General features: G+C 41.5%; 1 protein-coding gene across 2 annotated transcripts in view; it reads right to left on the bottom strand.

The window, feature by feature from the left end:
- Positions 1 to 18,791, bottom strand: part of LOC129771800 (uncharacterized) — a 59,065-nt gene extending 40,274 nt beyond the window's left edge. Inside the window, exon 1 of one of the 2 annotated variants that reach the window (XR_008742477.1) lies at positions 12,351 to 18,791. Coding sequence is in view for 1 of the 2 variants with exons in the window: in XM_055775842.1 (XP_055631817.1) it covers positions 12,347 to 17,776 (5,430 nt within the window). In the remaining variant the exon portion in view is untranslated. Of the gene's footprint in view, positions 1 to 12,346 lie in introns of those variants that run through there. The other variant, XM_055775842.1, reaches the window with a different exon arrangement.
- Between the last annotated feature and the right edge of the window lie 1,303 nt (positions 18,792 to 20,094).

The following is a 20,094-nucleotide window of genomic DNA, read 5'->3' as shown; positions in this document are numbered from 1 at the left end:
TCAACCAGGCCATGTTGCATCGATCGAAAAAGGTAGTAATCGGATGGGGCAATGTCTGGAGAATACGGTGGCTGGGGTAGGACTTTCCATTTTAGCGCTTCCAAGTATGTTTTGACCGGTTTCGCGACATGAGGTCGAGCATTGTCGTACAGCGAAATAACTTTATCGTGTCTTTGCTCGTATTGTGGCCGTCCGGAACGTTTTTCGTCTTCCAAGTCAAAATTACCACTTTTAAACCGTGCAAGCCACGGCTGACACGTTCGCTCAGTTGGAACGTGGTCACCATAGACTTCCACCAAAATGTGATGACTTTTCGCAGCTTTTATCTTCATATTGAAGTAATGAAGTAACACTCCCCGCAAAAACACTCTCGTTGGTACGAAATTCGGCATATTCGAAGTGGTAAAAAACTATGTTGTTCACGCTTAAATTTTTTGACATATACTGAAAAAAACGCGCATTCTAATGAATATCTGGAAATTTAATTCACTGGAATAATAATTAAGTTACGCCATCTGTTGTAAAACGAAGAAACTTACCGGTACACCTATTATTTTATTTGTAACTAGCTAACCCGGCAAACTTAGCTAGTTACAATAATAATGCGAGTAATGCAGAGTAATGCAGAAATTTGTGTTTTATTTGTATGGCAGCCACCCCTAAGAGAGGGGGGAGGGGTATCTAACCACCATAGAAACATTCATTGCACCCTAAAGTTTCCATATGCCTAATTTGGTTTAATTTGCTTGATTAATTCTCGGGTAATGCAAAAATTTGTGTTTCATTTGTATGGCAGCCCCCCCTTTGGGTGGGGGAAGGACTGTCTAACCATCATAGAAACATGTGTTGCACCCTAAAACTTTCACATGCCAACTTTGGTTTCGTTTGCTTGGTTAATTTCCGAGTAATGCAGAAATTTGTGTTTCATTTGTATGGCAGCCCCCCCTTAGAGAGGGGGGAGGGGTCTCAAAATATCACGAAAACCTTCCCCGGCCCCAAAAACCCCTACATACCAATTTTCATGTCGATCGGTTCAGTAGTTTCCGAGTCTATAAGAATCAGACAGACAGACATCACTCCATTTTTATATATATATAGATAGATGAAAAAATCGGCAATTATTTTTCGGGTAACTTAATAATATTCGTTGAGACAAAACGGTGATCGAACAGCCGAAAGTTTTCAATGGTTCAAGGACATATTATTGTGCATTTAAGTTCTTGCGGATTTTTTTATGAACAGACACCTTTATTGTAGAAAAAGGGTTACATATGAGTCTTTCCTAATATTGTCCATCGCTAGTCAGGTACAATTTTTTCCCATCTTGCTGGTAGAAATACAAAACCGTTTCGGTAAAAGTCTTCGTCTTTAGTCTGGAGAATATGGTGGGATAGGACTTTCATTTAAGTGTTCCAATTTAGATGAAAATGGATTTATCAACGTGAAGCCGAACGTTGTCATGCTGTAGAATCTCTTTTTCGTGCTTCCGCTCGTATTGTGGCCGTTTTTCGCGCAGCGCTCGGCTCAATCGCATCATATGAATTCGAGACCGTTCCCTAGTGATGTTTTCTTTGATTGGGATATGACGTTCTGTAATCCTGGACAATGGAGTACAGAATGTTTGTCATAATGTTTGCCATGAAACGACTTTAAAAACACGAGAACCTTAGAAAACATCATTTACCAATGGAAAAGCAATGAGTCACCTATCATAAGTGTCGAATTTTTGAGAGATAATCATATAAATTAATAAATGTTTTGTCACAAGACTTTTGTGAGCATCAATTTTACAAGAAATTCAACATTTGTTGGTCAATAATTTAATGGATAAGGAATGAATACACGGGACATCTGCGAAAGATTCCTATTAGTTCGAGTCAGAGAATCACAGCAAACGTTAGCAAATTTCAAAGTAAGGTTTTTGGGGGCGTGAGAGATGTTATGTTGCTAAGAGATACTGAAAAACTGCTTAGATATTCAATAAGTTCAGTGTTTCAGTGTCGTTCTGACAGCGAGCAATCACCAATATATATTAATACAGCCATTCCATGCCAAACCGAACCACTATACTGCCATGATCTCGCAAAGTGACGCAAGCGCCAAAATTGACATTTTACTTTTTATGTTATAGATCAATGAAATACCAAATCCTTTCAAACCACTGCGAAGTTTTATAGAAATGTGGAAAAATGACCCCATAAAAGCTTGAAAACGGAATGGCGTAAGCGCCATTTCCACTGTGATGTGGCGCAAACGACATTTCCCTTATGATGTGACGTAATTTGAATCTGATGCGATGTGATTTTTGATCCGTTCTAATGGCATAGAGTGAACGAGAAGGGACAAAAAATTTCAAATAACAACATCAATCAAAGGGGGTCTTCGTAGCCACTTGGTTACGCGTTCGCTTACTAAGCGATCGATCGTGAGTTCAAACTCAGGGCCCTCAATTGACCATCTTTGTGTTGTTATAGAATAACTACGTCCACGCAACCATCATCAGCGATGGAAATCGATCCACGGTGGAACAAAGATCGATTTATCCATACAACTGCTCTGCTCTGCAAGAAACATCGGGCTGCTGTTCTATAAATAACCCAACAATGATCAATATCAACTGTCTCCGCTGTTCGGTCTGCTGAACAATGGAAGAACAGAAAGAATACCCTTACGCCTAAAAAAGGCTACTACTGTGTAATTTACCATAATGTAATGGAACAGAAAACATAACGCCTAAATGGCTACTACTAACTACTGTGTAATTTACAATTTATAGAAACATAAACATATGTACATGTACACGAATCAACCCGGCTCTGTTACAGATAAAATACTAATGAGCCTGATAAATAAATAAATGGGTTAAAAAAAAACATCAATCAAGGGACAAAACACTCTCCTAAAATCTCCATCTAAACGCATCTTATAACAAAACTCAAAACATCCTCGCGTAAACTGTATTTGCTTTACATCGGATAATTTCGGACGGCATTATCTTATTCAACACGGATGTTTTCAATTGCATTTTGGATTGGAAAATAAGGTGCTGTCCATTGTTATTACAATCGGGTTCTCAACTACGTTAGCCCGCTTGATGCATGCTACAAAGATGGAAAATGTGTAGAACTCTTCTCCTTGATGCTACCCCATGCTTCGCCCAACGGTGGCATGTTGTAAAAAATATTTGGAAACAGATTCTCCCATACTTTGATGGATGAACGCCAATCGGTTGTGGAAACAGCGATTCAAATTTGATGTTTCCACAACCAACTGGCGTTGGTAACATAGCTTAAATATAAATGTATTTTTTTGAAAAATCGAGCCTATGGCAATGTTTTTCCATCCATTGCACACAATTTGCACAGATCAGATTTTCGTAATGTACGCGTATGCTGATTATACATGTAATTTTACGAAAAGTCTCGTAGTGAAAATTCTTCCCTCTGGCGCTTGCGTCATTTTGCGAGATTACGGTATACAGGTCGGACTCGATTATCCGGGTTTCGATTATCCGGAGTATTTTATTTTTGATTTTCGGAAATTTTGATTTGATTAGTAGAATGCAGTTATTTATGAAAAATGCAAATCCAAGATGGCGGCCATTACAAAATTGCGGATTACATATTTTCTCAGAACCCCATCACAATGGGTATCAAACGAAAGGGCTTGACTAGTAGAACACAGTTATTTATGAAAAATGCAAATCCAAGATGGCGGTCACTACAAAATGGCGGATTGCATATTTTCTCAGAATTCCATCAATATGAGTATCAAATGAAAGGGCTTGACTAGTAGAATACATTTATTTACGAAAAATGCAAATCTAAGATGGCGGACACTACAAAATGGCGGATTACATATTTTCTCAGAACCCCTTCAATATGGGTATCTAATGAAAGAACTTGACTAGTAGAATACGGTTATTTATGAAAAATTCAAATCCAAAATGGCCACCACCACAAAATGGAGCCATATATTTTTTTTTCACAACCTCATCAATATGGGTATCAAATGAAAGGGCTTGACTAGTAGAATGCAGTTATTTACGAAAAATGCAAATCTAAGAAGGCGGCCACTACAAAATGGTGGACTACCTATTTTCTCAGAACCCCATCAATATGGGTATCAAATGAAAAGGCTTGACTAGTAGAACACAGTTATTTATGAAAAATGCCCACAAATGTATCAAAAGAAAGTTCTCGACTAGTAGAACGTAGCAGATAATGAAAAGTTCAATTTCAAGATGGCCGCGGTCCCCAAACAACTCATTATTTTTTGAATGGTTTCATTCAGCTTGACCTGTTTCTAGGTATGTTTGATTGTTTGTTGGGTCCCACATTACTAGAAAATTGACCCCGGTCTGTTGAATGATTGATCTGAAATTTGGAACATACATTTAATTCTACTGTCATTATAAAACTGCGTATTCTGGCTGAATAGCTTGATTTGAAGAATACACTACACTATGAACTACATAAATTCGAAAAGGTCGCCGCCACAGAATGGTCGATGTATTTTTTGCAATCCCCTCAATATTGGTATCAAATGAAATGCTTTGACTAATAGAATACTGTACAGGTCGGACTCGATTATATACAGATTCGATTATATACAGGGTGTGGCAGCATAACTTCCTTTTTTAAAATGCGCGCCACTCATGTCATAGTGGAGCGCTTGTGGTCTCGTTCAAGAGGGGATACTGTAAAGTTTTGTCCCGACTCGGTTCAGTCGTCATAATACGTTGGAATAGTGAGGAGCGTGCCTTTACCGTTGAGGTTAACTTTTCAAGCGGATGTTCGGTTATTGCAACACAGCGTGCATTTCGGAATCGCTTTAATTTAGCCCCGTTGGCTCCCGTCTCAGACCGCAAATCAATTGTTACATGGGTCAGTACATTCAGACAAACTGCAAGTACGACAAAAGGAAGAACTGGAGTCCCTCGGCCCGTGAGAACATTGAAGGAGTGAGAGCGTCAATGTTGCGATCGCCACGGCGTTCTGCGCGCAAACACGCATCTGTCCTTGGACTGTCCGATCGTTCTGTGAGAAGAATTCTTCGTGATGATCTTCATTTTCATCCCTATAAGATGGCGATAGTGCAGGAACTTTCAGAACGTGACTTCAATTCTCGGATGAACGCGTGTGAGCTTCTTCTTGATGTCGTTCCCGATAGTGCTATTGTTTTTTTTAGCGATGAGCCCATTTTCATTTGTGTGGGTCGCTTAACAAACAAAACATGCACTACTGGGCTGACACCAACCCTCGAGAATTGCATCAAAAGCTTTGCATTCACCCAATGTCACAGTGTGGTGTGCAATTTCCTCAGCTGGAATTATTGGTCCCTGGTTTTTGGAGGAAAATGAGGTTACAGTGACAGTGAATTCGGACCGGTATGTAAACATGCTACAATTTTTTTTCCCACGGCTAGAAAATGTGGATTTGGGGGACACTTGGTTCCAACAAGACGGTGCAACAGCACACACTTCAAGAGCATCGATGGCTGTTTCGAGGGAACACTTTCCAGAGCGCCTTATCTCAATTAGAGGCGATTTGGAATGGCCGGTACGCTCTCCCGATCTGTCCCCCTATGATTTTTTTCTATGGGGTTTTTTGAAATCCCGTGTTTATGTGAACCGTCCAAGAACCCTACAAGATTTGAAGACCAACATCCAAGAAGAAATTGCCAACATAACACCTGCTATGCTAACAAGAGTCATGACAAACGCCAGAAATCGGTTCACGGTTACGGTTAGAATGGGGGACATCACCTAACAGATTTGAACTTCAAAACAATGTAAATAAAAACTTTAGACAAATAAATATTTTCCGATGCATACAATAGTTTTTATTGAGTTTTGAAAAATAGAAGTTATGCTGCCGCACCCTGTACAATTTTGGACTCGATTATATTCAGTTTGGAATTTTTTTTTTTTAATATTTCAAGTATGGCTTAATTCATGAAAAAATGTAACCTTTCAACGTTAAGGTGAAGTTTAAGTGGCTATTACTTGTACAGTGGGGTAAAAATCGTGATTTTTGAAGATTTGGCTTGAATTTTCACTAGGAATTGTTTATATCGATATTAGATAGAAGAGATAGAAGTTGTGCGCCAAAGAACAAATTGTGGAGCGGTTAAAGAACTTCATTTTAATTGAGAGAAACAATCTAGTTTAATATAAATTTTTAGGATAAAATTAATAATAACACATTAAAAATTATTAACTTTTAAGTGTTTCACTTCCAAAATGTTATTAAAATTCACTATTTTAGTTGTTCCACTACTATATCCTGTACTAAATTTTCTCATCTTTCAAATGAAAGCATCAGAATCGTCTTCCGTAGCGTACTTTTTAATGTAGAGCCAGTTTGAAGCAACAGAGTCCGAAACAAAAAAAAAGTTCTGTAACTCTGACATTGTTGAAATTCGAACATATGCTTAGAAGGATTTTTTTCATCAAACATGATCGTCTATCACCTTCTGAGAGAATCTGGATAAATTATTTTTTTTTATGTTAGAAAAGCATGACAACGCTCTGACATTAAGGGGATGAATCAACAAACAAATTCCTCTTTTATTTTCAAAAAACGAAAAATACACGCAAAAAAACAAATAAAGAAAAAAAAATGTTTTGACTCGATTATCCGGAGGATTCGATTATCCGGAGTGAAAAAAAAATCAATACCCCGGATAATCGAGTCCGACCTGTATCACTAAAATTTTCGTGGAAAGTGGAAATTTCGTTCTTTGTCGCAGACCAATTGTCCCGTATGTGTTTTTTTTTTTTTTTGTTAGAGTGACCATTTCCATTTTAGGGTGGTCCGATAAATCAATTTTTTCCACTTTTTTAAAAAAATTACTTTTTTTCTTAAATTCATAACTTTTAACAATTACATCTGATTCTTTTTTGAAGAAATACTAGAGTTGCACAAAATTTGAATTTTGGTTTCGTTAATATTGATTGTATTTGTTTTTTATTGTTTTCATGGTCTCGGGACCAAAGGCGCTATATTTTTATATTTTTTTTTTTGAAAGCTGAGAATTTTTTACATATCTCGAAACCACAGAGGCGTTTTTTTTTTGTTTTTAAGTTATGACTTTTCGAAGTAAACCGTAATTATTCATTGTATTTATTATTTATAGCTTACATGGTTTCGGGACCAAGGGCGCTATATTTTTTAATATTTTTTCACATAACATATCCAAAATTCAGAGAGGCGTTTTTTTTTGGTTAACTATACTTATTCCTATTTTCTGCTCATAATATATATATATATATATATATATATATATATATATATATATATATATATATATAAAATATATAAAGCTAATTGGCTTTAATTTGATATGTCGATCATCTAAATCGGCTCAGTAGTTCAAAAGTTATGATTTTTTTCAAAAAGCCATTTTTGAAAAATAATGGAAAATATTGTTTTTTCGAACCACCTAAAATGGAAATGGTCATCTTAACAAACATATAAAAAAATACAAACATACATTCATCGACCCATGTCAGTGCTACCAAGTATCTAGACTAAAACGTTCATTGTTAAATTTGTCAAAGGAAAGGTGTCACAAAGCTGAACGTTTAGTTGTATGGTAACATTATTCCTGTCCATTCTAGAGTTTTAGCATCATTTTGTGCATGTTGTGTTTTCACTGCTTTATTCGGCTTACTAAAAACTACCGGATCCCTTAATGTAGGTTTCACTTGAATATTCTCCACATGTATAAAAATAATGCTAAGTTACCATCAGGATTTTTCGCAATCTGATAGCAAATTTACTTCAAGTTAGTTTAGAATTGGTAGAAAGAGAATATTTTGTTTAAGAAATGATTAAAAATTATTGTTGTGATATAAATTGAGATTTTTTTTATTTCTTTATTCATCTAATAATCACCTAATAAGTTTGAACAACACAAATTTAAGTATCTACATCTTGAAGCACAAGCTGTTTTCTTCTTTTGTTGCGATGCAATGAACAGGGAGTAGTAATTATAAGAGCAACGTTTCAATGACTATGTGCATTAGAGAAAAAACTAAATACAAAAAAAAAGCTTTCGAAACAGTTTATGAACTATGGAGAAACGTTGTTGGGTCAATTAATAACAAACATCACTCATACACCTTTTATCTTCCGAAAGTGATTGTCGTACCACTTCTTTCTGCTGGGAAAGAGATATTAACCCTCAAATCCTCGTACTCCGAACATCATTTTCGAAATTTTAAACTCCAGTACAGTGACTGAAATGATGTGGTGTAAAAATACAGAAGCACTCTTCACCAAACGGTATGAACATCAATGCGCCGCCTCGAACAAAACTGCACTACTGTATGCGATATCTATCTTCCATCCTGACTAAACTAAACTCTCGTCTGCCGTCTATTCGCTACCTGGATAACTGATAAATCGTAAATGCTGCGAAATTGCGAATAGCTTATTTATTCTCAATAAATTGAAAACGGGCGGTGCTCAAATTGCAGTATTTTCTTCTATTTATATTTCATAAAAACATGCACTTTTTGCTGGTTTTGCAGATTTTTGCTGATAGCGCAATTATTGAAAGGCCTTACGTCAAATGAAATTTTCGTATTCGTATTTTTTTTCGTTTTCATTTGTGTTACACATGCAAAATGTTTAGTTGATTGGCCACTATTTGATCACTAATTTTTTTTTAAATTTAGTAGAGATGCTGTTGAGTCGTTGTGTAGAGATGCTGTTGAGTCGTTTTTCAGCAGTCTTAGGTTTGTGCTAAGTAGCGTATTGATTGAGCTTGCACGAGTTTGTGACTTACATAGAGCAAATCCAGTCAAATTAGCCGTAAACAGCCGATTTTGGTCCCTATCAGATTATGTTTTAACCGGGTCATAAGGTTTTCTCATCCAAAATTACAGATTTCATCAGACGGTACTATGAGAAAAATTCATTTAAAAATATCATTAAAAGAAAGTGTTTAATATCAAACTACAGTCGAATTCGTGTTTAAGGACATCGAAGGGAAGTCATAATAAGCGAAGGCCATGCACAGTGTTTTGTGAAACAAAGCATTTTTATGTGAATACATATGTACTTATACATGTAAAGAATTTATTATATCCAACTTTTTTTCAAAGATTTTCATATAAAAACTAAACTTCGTTGTGTAATTATGTAATAATTTGAGTATTATTTTATATATTTTTTCCCAAAAAGTGTGTCATTTTCCAATAATTTGTCGAACATCATGTTTTAATCAGATAACTGACATTGTTATGATTTTATTGATAAAGGTAATTGAATACGCTCATATGAAAGATAGTCGCTTATCAAACTGGTCATATGATAATAAAAATTGTAATTCTTGGTAGTCGTCAAATGAATCACAAATAATCGACGATGGTCGAGGCAGAGGCTGGTCAATTTGCCAATGAAATGATTTATATCTGAAACCTATATCAGTGCGATAAATAAAATAGGAAAATAAGAATTGGAAATCCTATTAATTTTCCCCCGTTTAATGACAGTATATTTATTTGACATAGTACATAACTATTCTACATTCAAAAATACCACAACATCGTTTTATGACCTGTTTTCCTGTTCTTTTATGGAATCGTCAATCATTTTATTTTCGGTTTTCGAAAAATAATTTCATTTTCCTACTCCTGGTAAATTTTCTAATAAACCGAATTATATGATTACTCACATATAAATATCAGCCAACCTAAAGGGCGAACACGAAATTATTGCGACACATTCAACAGGGTATAACTTTTTTACCATTGGGTAAAAATCAACCGAATTTTGCACACTTTCCCATTGATGTGTATTGTCTACATGCTGTCAAACTCGAAGTCGTGTTTTTCGATTCAACGAAAATGGAGGTGAACCAACGCGAGTCGAGAGAACAAATTCTTTCCAAACTCCTGGAATTTCCTGACCTGTCGCACCGGCAGTTGGGAAAAACGTTGAACATTCACCATTCAACCGTTCCAGAGTGTTGAAGCGGTTCCAGGAGCGGTTGACGTTGGACCACGGCAAAAGAGCTGGAAGAAAACCGGGACCAGAGTACAAAAAGACGGAGGGAAAGGTGAAGCGGATGATTAAAGCAAATCCCAACGTCTCAAGCCGTGATTTGGCTAAAAAGATCGACATGTCGCAGAGCTACGTCCAGAATACAAAGAAGAGAGCTGTACTGCATACATACAAGGTACAGAACTTCCCAAATCGCGATGAGCGCCAACAATCGACGGCTAAAACTCGGGCACGGAAGCTCTACGAGAAGATGCTGACAAAATATGGCTGCTGTGTGATGGACGACGAAACGTATATAAAAGCCGATTTTAAGCAAATTCCGGAGTTAGAGTTTTTCACCGGCAAGAGCAAATTCAATGTGGACGACAAATTTAAGAAGAAGAAAATGTCGAAGTTCGCCTCCAAATATCTCGTTTGGCAGGCCATCTGCTCTTGCGGACTGAGGAGTGAGCCTTTCGTGACAAAGGGCACAGTAAATGGCGAGATCTACAAATCTGAGTGCCTCGAGAAGCGCCTTTTGCCGTTCTTGCAGCAGCACGACGAAGCTCCGCTATTCTGGCCAGATTTGGCTGCATGCCACTATTCTAAAAGTATCCTGGAGTGGTATGAGACCAATTCTGTCCATTTTGTCCCAAAGGACATGAAACCGCCAAACTGTCCGGAGCTGCGCCCGGTGGAGCAGTACTGGGCAATAATGAAGCGGGAACTTCGGAAGAGCAAGAAGACAGTCAAAGACGAGAATGACATGTTAAGAAAATGAAAAAAAAACTGAGAAACTGGTACCGGATGACACTGTAAAGACTTTGATGGAGGGCATCAAGCGAAAATGCGTTCAATTTTACACTCAAGGCTCCATCGATTAACTTTTCTTTTGATTTTTGAAGTAAATATATGTGTAAAACTACCCTAAAATTTTGGTTTGATTCTAAACATTATAAGAAAATTGGCATGACATTTTCGGTGTCGCAATAATTTCATGTTCGCCCTTTACCTTCCCATATTCTCTTCTTCTTCTTCTTTGTTTTTAAGAGGCTTTAAACTTTGCTCCCATATTCTCGATGCATCTTTTTCATACGAACACAACATTTCAAAATACAGGTTGAAAAAATTCGAGAAGTTGTATCCGAGACACGACCGCTCAGGACGAAGGACTACGTAATATTTTTTTTAATATGTTGGTTTATCATTTCGGATATTATCGGCGAATACGTCGGAATTTTATGAATAACTCTTTAGTAAGAAGTTCTGGGGAACCTGAAAAGGTTTAATGGCTTGCGTGGTTTTGTAGAATGATTTCGAGAAGCAATGATTCGTTGTTGCCTTTGCGAGAACAATACACTAATTGGTCCTATGTCGCAATTTGTTTCTTTATTTCAATGCAGGCATTACACTGAAAATTTAACGAAAGGCATCTTCCGTGCATTGTCATTCAACAAGCATCAAAAATGCACACACTATCCCCCTTCGTTGTTTCTATTCTAGCGGCTGCATAAGTTGCCCGTTATTAACAGCTCTGTTCGGGAAAGCACACAAATGTACAGAGCAAATGTATGAGGAACTGAGAATGCTTCGAATTTTCATCAATTTAAACTATATACAGACTATGGGATTGTTATGCATAGCACATCAAACAAATCTTAGAAAATTTCCGATTCGATTGGTATGCAAATCGTTAAAATCCGTCCGCAGCAAAAATAGTTATTAACGTTAACTTTATTTCATAAAAACGTGACCTGTTTTCTGATTTGGCACCCTTAATGTAAGACGTAGTCCTACGTCAAAAAATGTCATTGAAATTTTCATCGTACAAAGTGCTACATTTTGGTGGGTGTATGAGCTGCATTGCAGTTCTATGCAATCCGCCAATTCTCCATAAATAAATCACACAAACTCATTCCGAATTCACGAAAACAAACTGTGTAATCCTTGGTACTATGGTACGAGGCAATTTGAAGCATCCATTTTATTTCAATAGATCTCCCAACAGTTGCTAGTAATGCCCGTTATCAATCATTCAAGCAGAAAATGGAATTTCAGAGCCAAACAAAAACGAATATTAATACTTCTTGTTAATGAATGTTTTGTCTCGTTCAGCTGCAACCATCATAAATCAAAGTAGAGCTACGTATAACAGAATCTAGTCTCTGTCTCTCTAGCATCGGAAGAGAACAACCGCAGTTCAACAAATTATTCTTCGCAGTCATAAATCAATTGTCAGCGTCGAGAAATCGTACATCCGGTCCTCGATTTTACATTGTTTTGTATATGCCTTTATGATACATATTTTTTTGGGCGCACTTATATTGCAGTTATAAGAATCAAATTTCAACTCACCTTCCAAACAGCGGATGCCACAGTGGTGAGGTTAGGTCAGTCGTATCATCCAGACCGCTGGTAGTGCTGCCCACTTCGGGCAACTCATCAGTGTTCAGAAGCCGCCGCTGGATGGCAGCGGGATCTAGCAGGTGTAATCCAGGTTTCACTTTGAGTTTTCCCTGCTGTTGTTGCTGCTGCTGCTGTTGCTGTTGTTGTTGCGTTTGCTGCTGATGGTGCAGCAGCTGTTGCTGCTGTTGTTGAAGTAATTGTTGTTGCTGTTGTTTGTGTTGCTGTTGTTGCTGCTGTTGCTGTTGATGCTGCAAAAACATTTGCTGCTGTAGTTGGTCATGCTGACCGGAAGTATACAAGTCCATGCCGGGAAGAGCCATCAGATTCGCTAGTTTATTGCTGGCGCTTTGCTTCTGTAGCTGCTGTTGCTTCTCGGGTTGGAGAAGATTCATGAGAGATTTACAGGTAACTCGAGGCTTTTGCTCCTCTTGGTGGTGTGCCAAGTGTTCACGGGAATGATGCTGCTGGTGCTGCTCTTTGTGCAGCTTACGATTGAAATGCTGTTGCTGCTGCTGCTGCTCGTGGAAATCTTGGAAGGAAGATGGAAGGTTGAAGAAGGGATTGTTGGGGAACATGGAGTTGGCGTTTTGTTTGTTCTTTTGCGCAACCGATACCTGCTGGGGTCGGTTTTGCTGGCGCATTTGGGCGTTCGCCGCAGCGGCAGCCTGCGACATCATACTAGGCATGTTCTTGAATCCGGCCGTGCTGAATTGCTGCTGCAGCGCGGATGGAGATTGGATGGTTGAGGTTCGTGTGTTGCTGTTGAAGCGATTATTTGGCATCGATGGGGTGATGAACTGCGGTATGGAGAGAGGATTCAATTGGTTCATAACGGAGTTCGTTTTCTTGGCTGGTTGGTTCTGCTGCTGGAACATGCTTGCTGCGGCGGCGACTGCCGCTACGGATCGTTGCTGCTCAGCAGTCTTCGGTCCGATGATGGGCTTACGATCAACGTGAGCCGCTGCCGCATTCGCGGCTTTCTTCTGCACCTCTTGCTTCCGCTGAAGGCTTGCACTGTTCACCTGGTTCAGAGCGTCCTGCCACATCGCAAACTCGAGCTGACGTTTGTAATCCGCAGCATTTGAAGGCAGTCCACAGAAATCCTGGAATCGTGGGCCCATAAATGGAAGCATATCAGCCAGCGTGGGGTTGGAGTTCGGAATGTTCATCATTGCCTTTAACAGCTCCGGGCCGAATTGACCCATTTGACCCAGATAGGGAAGCCATAGCATCTGATTGAATGCGGCTGCCGTCGCGGCGTCAATATCACCGGCGAGACCAGACGCCAACATGGAACTCATCACAGGATTCTGCTTCGCCGCTTGACTAGTGAGTGTCTGCTTTAGTGTCTCCAGCGGGCTTGGCGCGGCCTTTTTGTTACTGTCGTTCTTCGATTTCAACTTCAGCAGCTCATCCTGCGTTTCAAGTATTTTCTCCAGCTGGGAGAGGGAGATCACCAGAATGTCTGGATCTTGAAGAATGTTCGGGAAAGCGAATGCCTCAGGTAGACGCAGTTCGGGGCGGGTGGTTAAAAGTAGGGGTATCTCACGGGCTGGCGAAGCCAGCACCGCATTGAGACGATCCTTTGGCACTAATAGCGGATCAGGTACCTTCCACGCTGGATTTCCGACCAGCAAGCGTAGCTGCGTGAGGGGATCCGGATCGTTACCGGAGGTGAGCATTTCCACCAACCGCGCGGAATCGTTCACATTGGTGACCCCAGTGGAACCACTTCCATTGCCACTGGCGGTGGTTGTGCTGTTTCCCACAGAAGAACTGGACGTCGATTCGCTTGTACTTGGTGCTTTATTCTCTGGGTCAGTTTTGATCCTTTTGTTTTTGGGCTCATCCTCGGAGGATGTCTGACGTTTCGCCTCCTCCGAACAGCTCACCGTAGGGCTAGCAGATTTTCGACACTTGCCAAGATCCAGGGGTTCTTTTTGCTGCATTGTGTTGCGAGTTTTTGGCGCCGCGGAAGACGCTTGCGAGATGAGCGATTCGATGACCGCATTGGAAATAGATTTAGGCTGTAGGAAGATATCGGGCGAGGGCGGAACCGCGGGTAAACCACTAGGTTGGGGGGATTGGATGGCATCGGAACTGTGAGAAATGGGTCGCGGCGAGGGAGAGAGGGTAACGATGGAATCTGTGCTTTTTTCACCGCGCTTTCGACAGCTGAGATCCTTCGGTAATTCCTCTTGGCACGAATCGGGCGATATCACGATTGGAGCGTTGGATACTTTGTTGCCCTTCTCGACGGCACGGTTGAAGTACGAGTTTGCGTGTTCACTACTGTCGGTGAGGTCCTTTATTGTGATGGATAGCTCGTCGAGAGTTGGATTTTGAGAGGAGAACGGATTGGGCAGATTGTCATCCATCTGCAAGGAATGATGTGTGGTATCGAACAAATCACCAGTAAGTCCCTCGATTTCACCAGCCTCGTTAAAGGACAAACACTTGGGCGATGTGCTTAGCGATTCACCCAAACGCGAGATTATATCCGCAACAGGTTCTGGCTCTAGCAGGACATCGTCGTCATCATTGTAATCGTCTGATATGGAATAGATGGTATTCTTGAGATCATCGGTTCCCGAGATATGATTGTCTTCACACCGTTGCTCCACCAGCGAGTCGAGCAGTTCGGCACCAGTCATTGTATTTTCACCACAGTTGGCATGTATTAAATCTTCCGGATTGGCGGACTGTATTTCGCGGATACCCTCGATCAGGTCACTACAATCGTTAAACTCACTCAGATGATGATGCTTCGGATCATCATCTTCCAGCTCACTGTCACTACTGATTGTGATATGCGGTTGCACTTCCGCGTTCTGGATGCAATCCGATTCCGTCTTACAATTTTCGTATACTGCACTATCCAGGCACATATTTCCATTTCGTCCTTTTGTTTGCTGCTGCTGCTGGTGGTGCTGCTGTTGCCGTGTTGGCTCCGACTCTAGAACGCACACTTCGTCTCCATCGTCGTCAATTTCATGCACAGTCGGTGCATTTGAAGTTGTTAATGTGTGCAGCGATTCGCCACCTTGTTCCCCAACTTCTTTCGCACTCACACTACTAGCACTAGTTGTTGGCATGGTGGCATTGGTGGCAGCAGAGGGCACTACACTGCCAGCGGTAGCGCAATCAACGTCAGTCGCTGCACCAATAGTGCCATGGTGTTTGCTGGTATCGGTGGAGCTCGAAGAGGAACTCCTGGCGGCAACGGCTGCTGCGGCTGCTGCGGCCGCCGCCACCGCCTGTAGCGACTCCAGGTGGTAGGAGATTGTTTTCTCAATGCACTCGTTCGCGTGGTTTTCCTGATGATTAAACCCAAGTTCATTTAATGCAATCAAATTATTGAGCGCCGCCGTTGTTGTGTGCTGCTCGATATGGCCACTGACATGCGCGCTGCTGCGAGCACGTTGAAGCTCCTGCACCGAGATGATGGTTGATGGTATCTGTGCCTCGATGTTATCGAGCTCCTCCCCCCAACTGCCACCGCCATTCGCCGCGTGGTGCATCATTTCCTGGGGCTCGTCTGTTTGTATCAGTTCGACGTCGTTATCACTACCATCGTCTTTATTGCTATTTATGTCACTAGAGATGCTAATACTATGGGTACCGAATCCTTCCAGGCTGGTAGCGATATTTAAACTATTATTGTTCGTGTTACATTCACTATTACTACTGATATTGTTGCTATCAACGGATAAATTATTTTGATTACTAATTTCCTCAACATTAACATCCGGTTGGCTCAAATCCTTGAAGTTCACGCTTATGTCCTGCTCCTCCGAAAGCGTAATCTCGATAACATCATCGTCGAGGTCATCATCAATTTCGTGCTCCACGTTTTCGGTTTCATCTACATTATGCACATCTAAGCTGTGCCCATTCTCGATCTGCTGCTGCTGCAGCTCGCCGCCACCCTCAACCTCCTCCCCATCCAAAGCCTTTGGATTCTTCTCCTTTTTGTGCTTCTTCTTTTTCTTGTGTGATTTTTTGTACTTTGGTAATTCAGCATCTGGTGCCTCGTTCGATTGTTTCACCGGCTGCTCCGCTTTGACGTCGGGCTTGGGCAGCAGTGAAAACACCACCGACGAGCTGGTGTCCGTCCGCGGGAATGATCTCCAAAGGCCATTGGAGGTTTTGGTTATTCGTATACGATTGCGTTTGTCATAATCCTCACATCGTACCTCAACGATCCGAGTGTCCTCCTGTTTCACGAAGAGGAAGATTGGATTCAAACGAGGAACTATGCTCTCCTCGGAAGTGTTGGCTTCTTTAGACTTTTTAATATTGCTACTGCTTCTGCTGCTGATTGTGGTGCTGTTGGTGGTGATGGCGGCGCAGTTAGTTTTACTTTTGGCTGGAGTACTTCGGCTGCTACTTCTGGTGGCTGTTGAGCCTGTTGCTGCGGCAGCCGCCGCCGCCGCCACCGCAATTGGATTCTTTTTCTTCAATGTTTTGGATTTATTTTTACTCCGACAGCGGGCATTGAAGTAGAACTCAGGTATGCACATCGTATCGATAATCCGATTAGTGAACTGTCTCCGCCGACTGGACTTGCGATGGGTCTCAATCGTTTCCTCGCATTTGATTCGCACATCAATCGGAACGCACGACCTTTCCTGTGGTTCCTGTTTGATAGTGCGCTTTGGAGCATTCTTTTTGTTGCTGGGTGAATCGGTGCCGGCATGGTTGTTAGTTCTTTGCTCAGCATCGGCACGATTAGTGGCTAACATTGCCGCCGTCTTATTGCTTTTCACGGTTGTTACACCTCCAGCAGCAATAACGGTGGCCAGTGACGTTTTGCTGATGGTATTGGTGGATGCGATGCACGTCGTGCTACGCTTTGCGGTGGGGGTCGTGTTGCGCCGCCGTAATATCAGCCTAGTCGTATCGACGTCATCGTTTTCCCCTGCAACAATATTGTAATGTTGTCTCTTTCCACCCGAGCGACGACTTTTATCGTCTAGCACGACGTCGCTATCGTTTTTCGTACTGTTCTTGTTATTGTCTTTCGGGGTGTCTTCGTCCCGCGGCTGCTGTTGTTGTTGTTGTTTCTGTTTTTTATCAGAATTGTTTTGAGGCCAAGGAACCGCTTTCAGCTTGATGACGGGCTTCAGGTTCACTCTAGTACCATTGATTATTATTTCCGTTTGCGATGCAACAGATTTGTCCAGGTTTCTGTTAATTTTAGTCAGACAGTTATTGTTATTGTTGCGGGTATTCCTGGCGGTGGCCTTTTCTTGCTTCACCGCTAGCAAGTCAGAACATGGGGGCAGAGGCTGAGCAGAGGGAGATCTCGGGCGAGACCCGGACGTGCCGTTGAATCCGAGCGACCTCCATTGCACGTTAAAATCTGTACTCATATCCAGCACATATCATCGACGTTGAATTATTTCACTTAACTGGAACCGTGTTTTCCTCCCGTTTTGGGTGACGGAATTTCACTTACTCGCTTTCTCTCGCGAACTGGACACTATTTCAAACATTTTGTATAGCTGCTTCGGCCTGATTCCAGGCTCCGAACATATACAATTTCTTTGGCTTCACATGAGCTCACACTTGCATTGACCACTGTTTGCGACCTTTCGGTCGACTCACCAAGATTCACTTCTCGCGTAATTTCTTCCTCTCACACTACGTTCACGTTTTTAATTCCCGTCGTGGAAATAATCGATACTTTTTTTCTTTATTTTCATTCGATCAAAAGCGGCGAGCTGTCAAAATCTTATTCGATTTTTTGCCTTTCCCGTATAAACACTCATCGTGTGCACCCACACCACCACGGGACGGGAGACCTTCTGCACGTACACTTGCTCACTTCGGACACTGTTGGGCACACTTACACTGCGGCATGGTCGCGATCCTCTGCTATGTGCGACGGTCACACAGTTGTGCAGCGATGTTCGCGCACTTGTATGTGTGTGAAGGAATGAAGTGAACAACATACAAGAAGCGAGAAAACTACATATAATAAAAATATAGCTAAATTATAAATTTTCCTCCACTGAAGCACTCCCGTAATCCATATTTTTTTCACGCGCTCGCTTGCGCTATCTGTCAGCGCTGCTGTCAAAATCTACACCGCAAACTCTGGCAGCGGATTCACACCAACTGCTACCAGCGTATACACACTGTATACATTTTTTCCTGCTGCCAGACACATCAATAGGTCACCACTCCGTTGCGGAGGGACGGAGCGGAGACAATCCAAATAATAATGGCTGATTAGGTCACACACCGACGAATATCACAATGCCTCGGCTGGCAAGCGCGTACTTTACATAACATAAGTTAACTGTTTCATTGCCCGCACAACACTGACGAACGCAAACACGAACGTCGCGACGAACACCGCCGAGTAGCGCGATAGAAAGCGAAATTTTCTGATTCGATGAGTTTTTCGAAAATGCTTCACGATTCCACCGACTCACAACTACATCGCTCGCGGCGGATGACGTCACGAAAACATCGCGCCCGGAGAGTGCCACTAGGACTCGGCTCAAAACATACGAATGCACGTGCTGCCGTCGACTCTGTGGCTGTGTGTGGCGCTATTTTGCTTCTTCGTCACAGTTCTTGTCGTTTTTGTTTTGGTTGCCTCTCGCCGTTGCCACATGCATGGTGGTTGTGAGGGCTTCATCTTTTTTTCGAAACGCCTATAGATTCTTCGATTCCCTTCTATTACACTCGATTCCAACCCCGCTGCTTCATACCGAGCGCATCTCCCAGGTGGTAGAGGGCACACGACACACGGACCAGGATGCGTAAGGACACTAATCGTACGCACTGACCTTGAGTGGGTCCTTGCGTGTTCCACACTCATGACCGATCATCACAAGTTTCGAACACAAATTCGCACGCTGTTTTGAGTTCGAATATATCCACTTCCACTACACGTCGTAAACGTCCGTCGTACTCTCCGCGAGTTTACTGCCCATTCACAACTTACAATTCACTGGCAAACGTAGCGAAGCTCCGCGTATATTTGTTCAATCTTTCTTCCCCGAGTTGGTGTTTGTTCTATGCTAGAACTTTCGTCGTCCATCGCAGTCCGTGCGGTTGGAGAAATTGTGTGCAAAAAAAAACATGTTCCCATTGCCATTTATATTCTTCGGTGAAGAATCGCTTGCGAACAATGCGATTGGCTATAAAAGGAATTGCTCAAAACACGCAAAAAGGACGAATACGGTAGCGAAATCGACGATATGTGTTCGTTCTGAGTGAGTGATAAAACACACATCAAATCTTGCGCGCACACACATACACACCCATACCAAACGGACGGACGAACGGACAGAGCGTTCGCCCTGACGAATCAGACGGACCGTGAGTGAGTGGACAGTGCGGTGCGATCTTGTGCTGAAATGCGATTATTATTATATTAGAGGGCGTAGCACCTACACATGCAGGCAACGAACTCAAACATCCGTCCAGCGGAGAGAGAGAAGAAAAAAAAATGCTTACTAAGGTCTTTGATCTGCGGCCCAAGAACGAACCGTACGACGGAAACAGAAAATGCTTCCGGTTTTCTTCGCCGTTCGGTGCAGATGTGTCGCTTATTATTCGAATTATTTTGGAATTATTTCGAAACTTTTCCGGCTTCTTTTGAAAGATAAAATCACTCAATCACTTAATCTTTTCAACAGCGTTGATAAATCAAGAAGAACAGAGAAAAGTAGAA

This window comes from Toxorhynchites rutilus, chromosome 2 (genome assembly GCF_029784135.1).
Source record: "Toxorhynchites rutilus septentrionalis strain SRP chromosome 2, ASM2978413v1, whole genome shotgun sequence".
NCBI classification, from domain to species: Eukaryota; Metazoa; Arthropoda; class Insecta; order Diptera; family Culicidae; genus Toxorhynchites; species Toxorhynchites rutilus.
The sequence above is the reverse complement of the archived record's forward strand: the minus strand, read 5'-3'. Positions and strand labels throughout refer to the sequence as shown.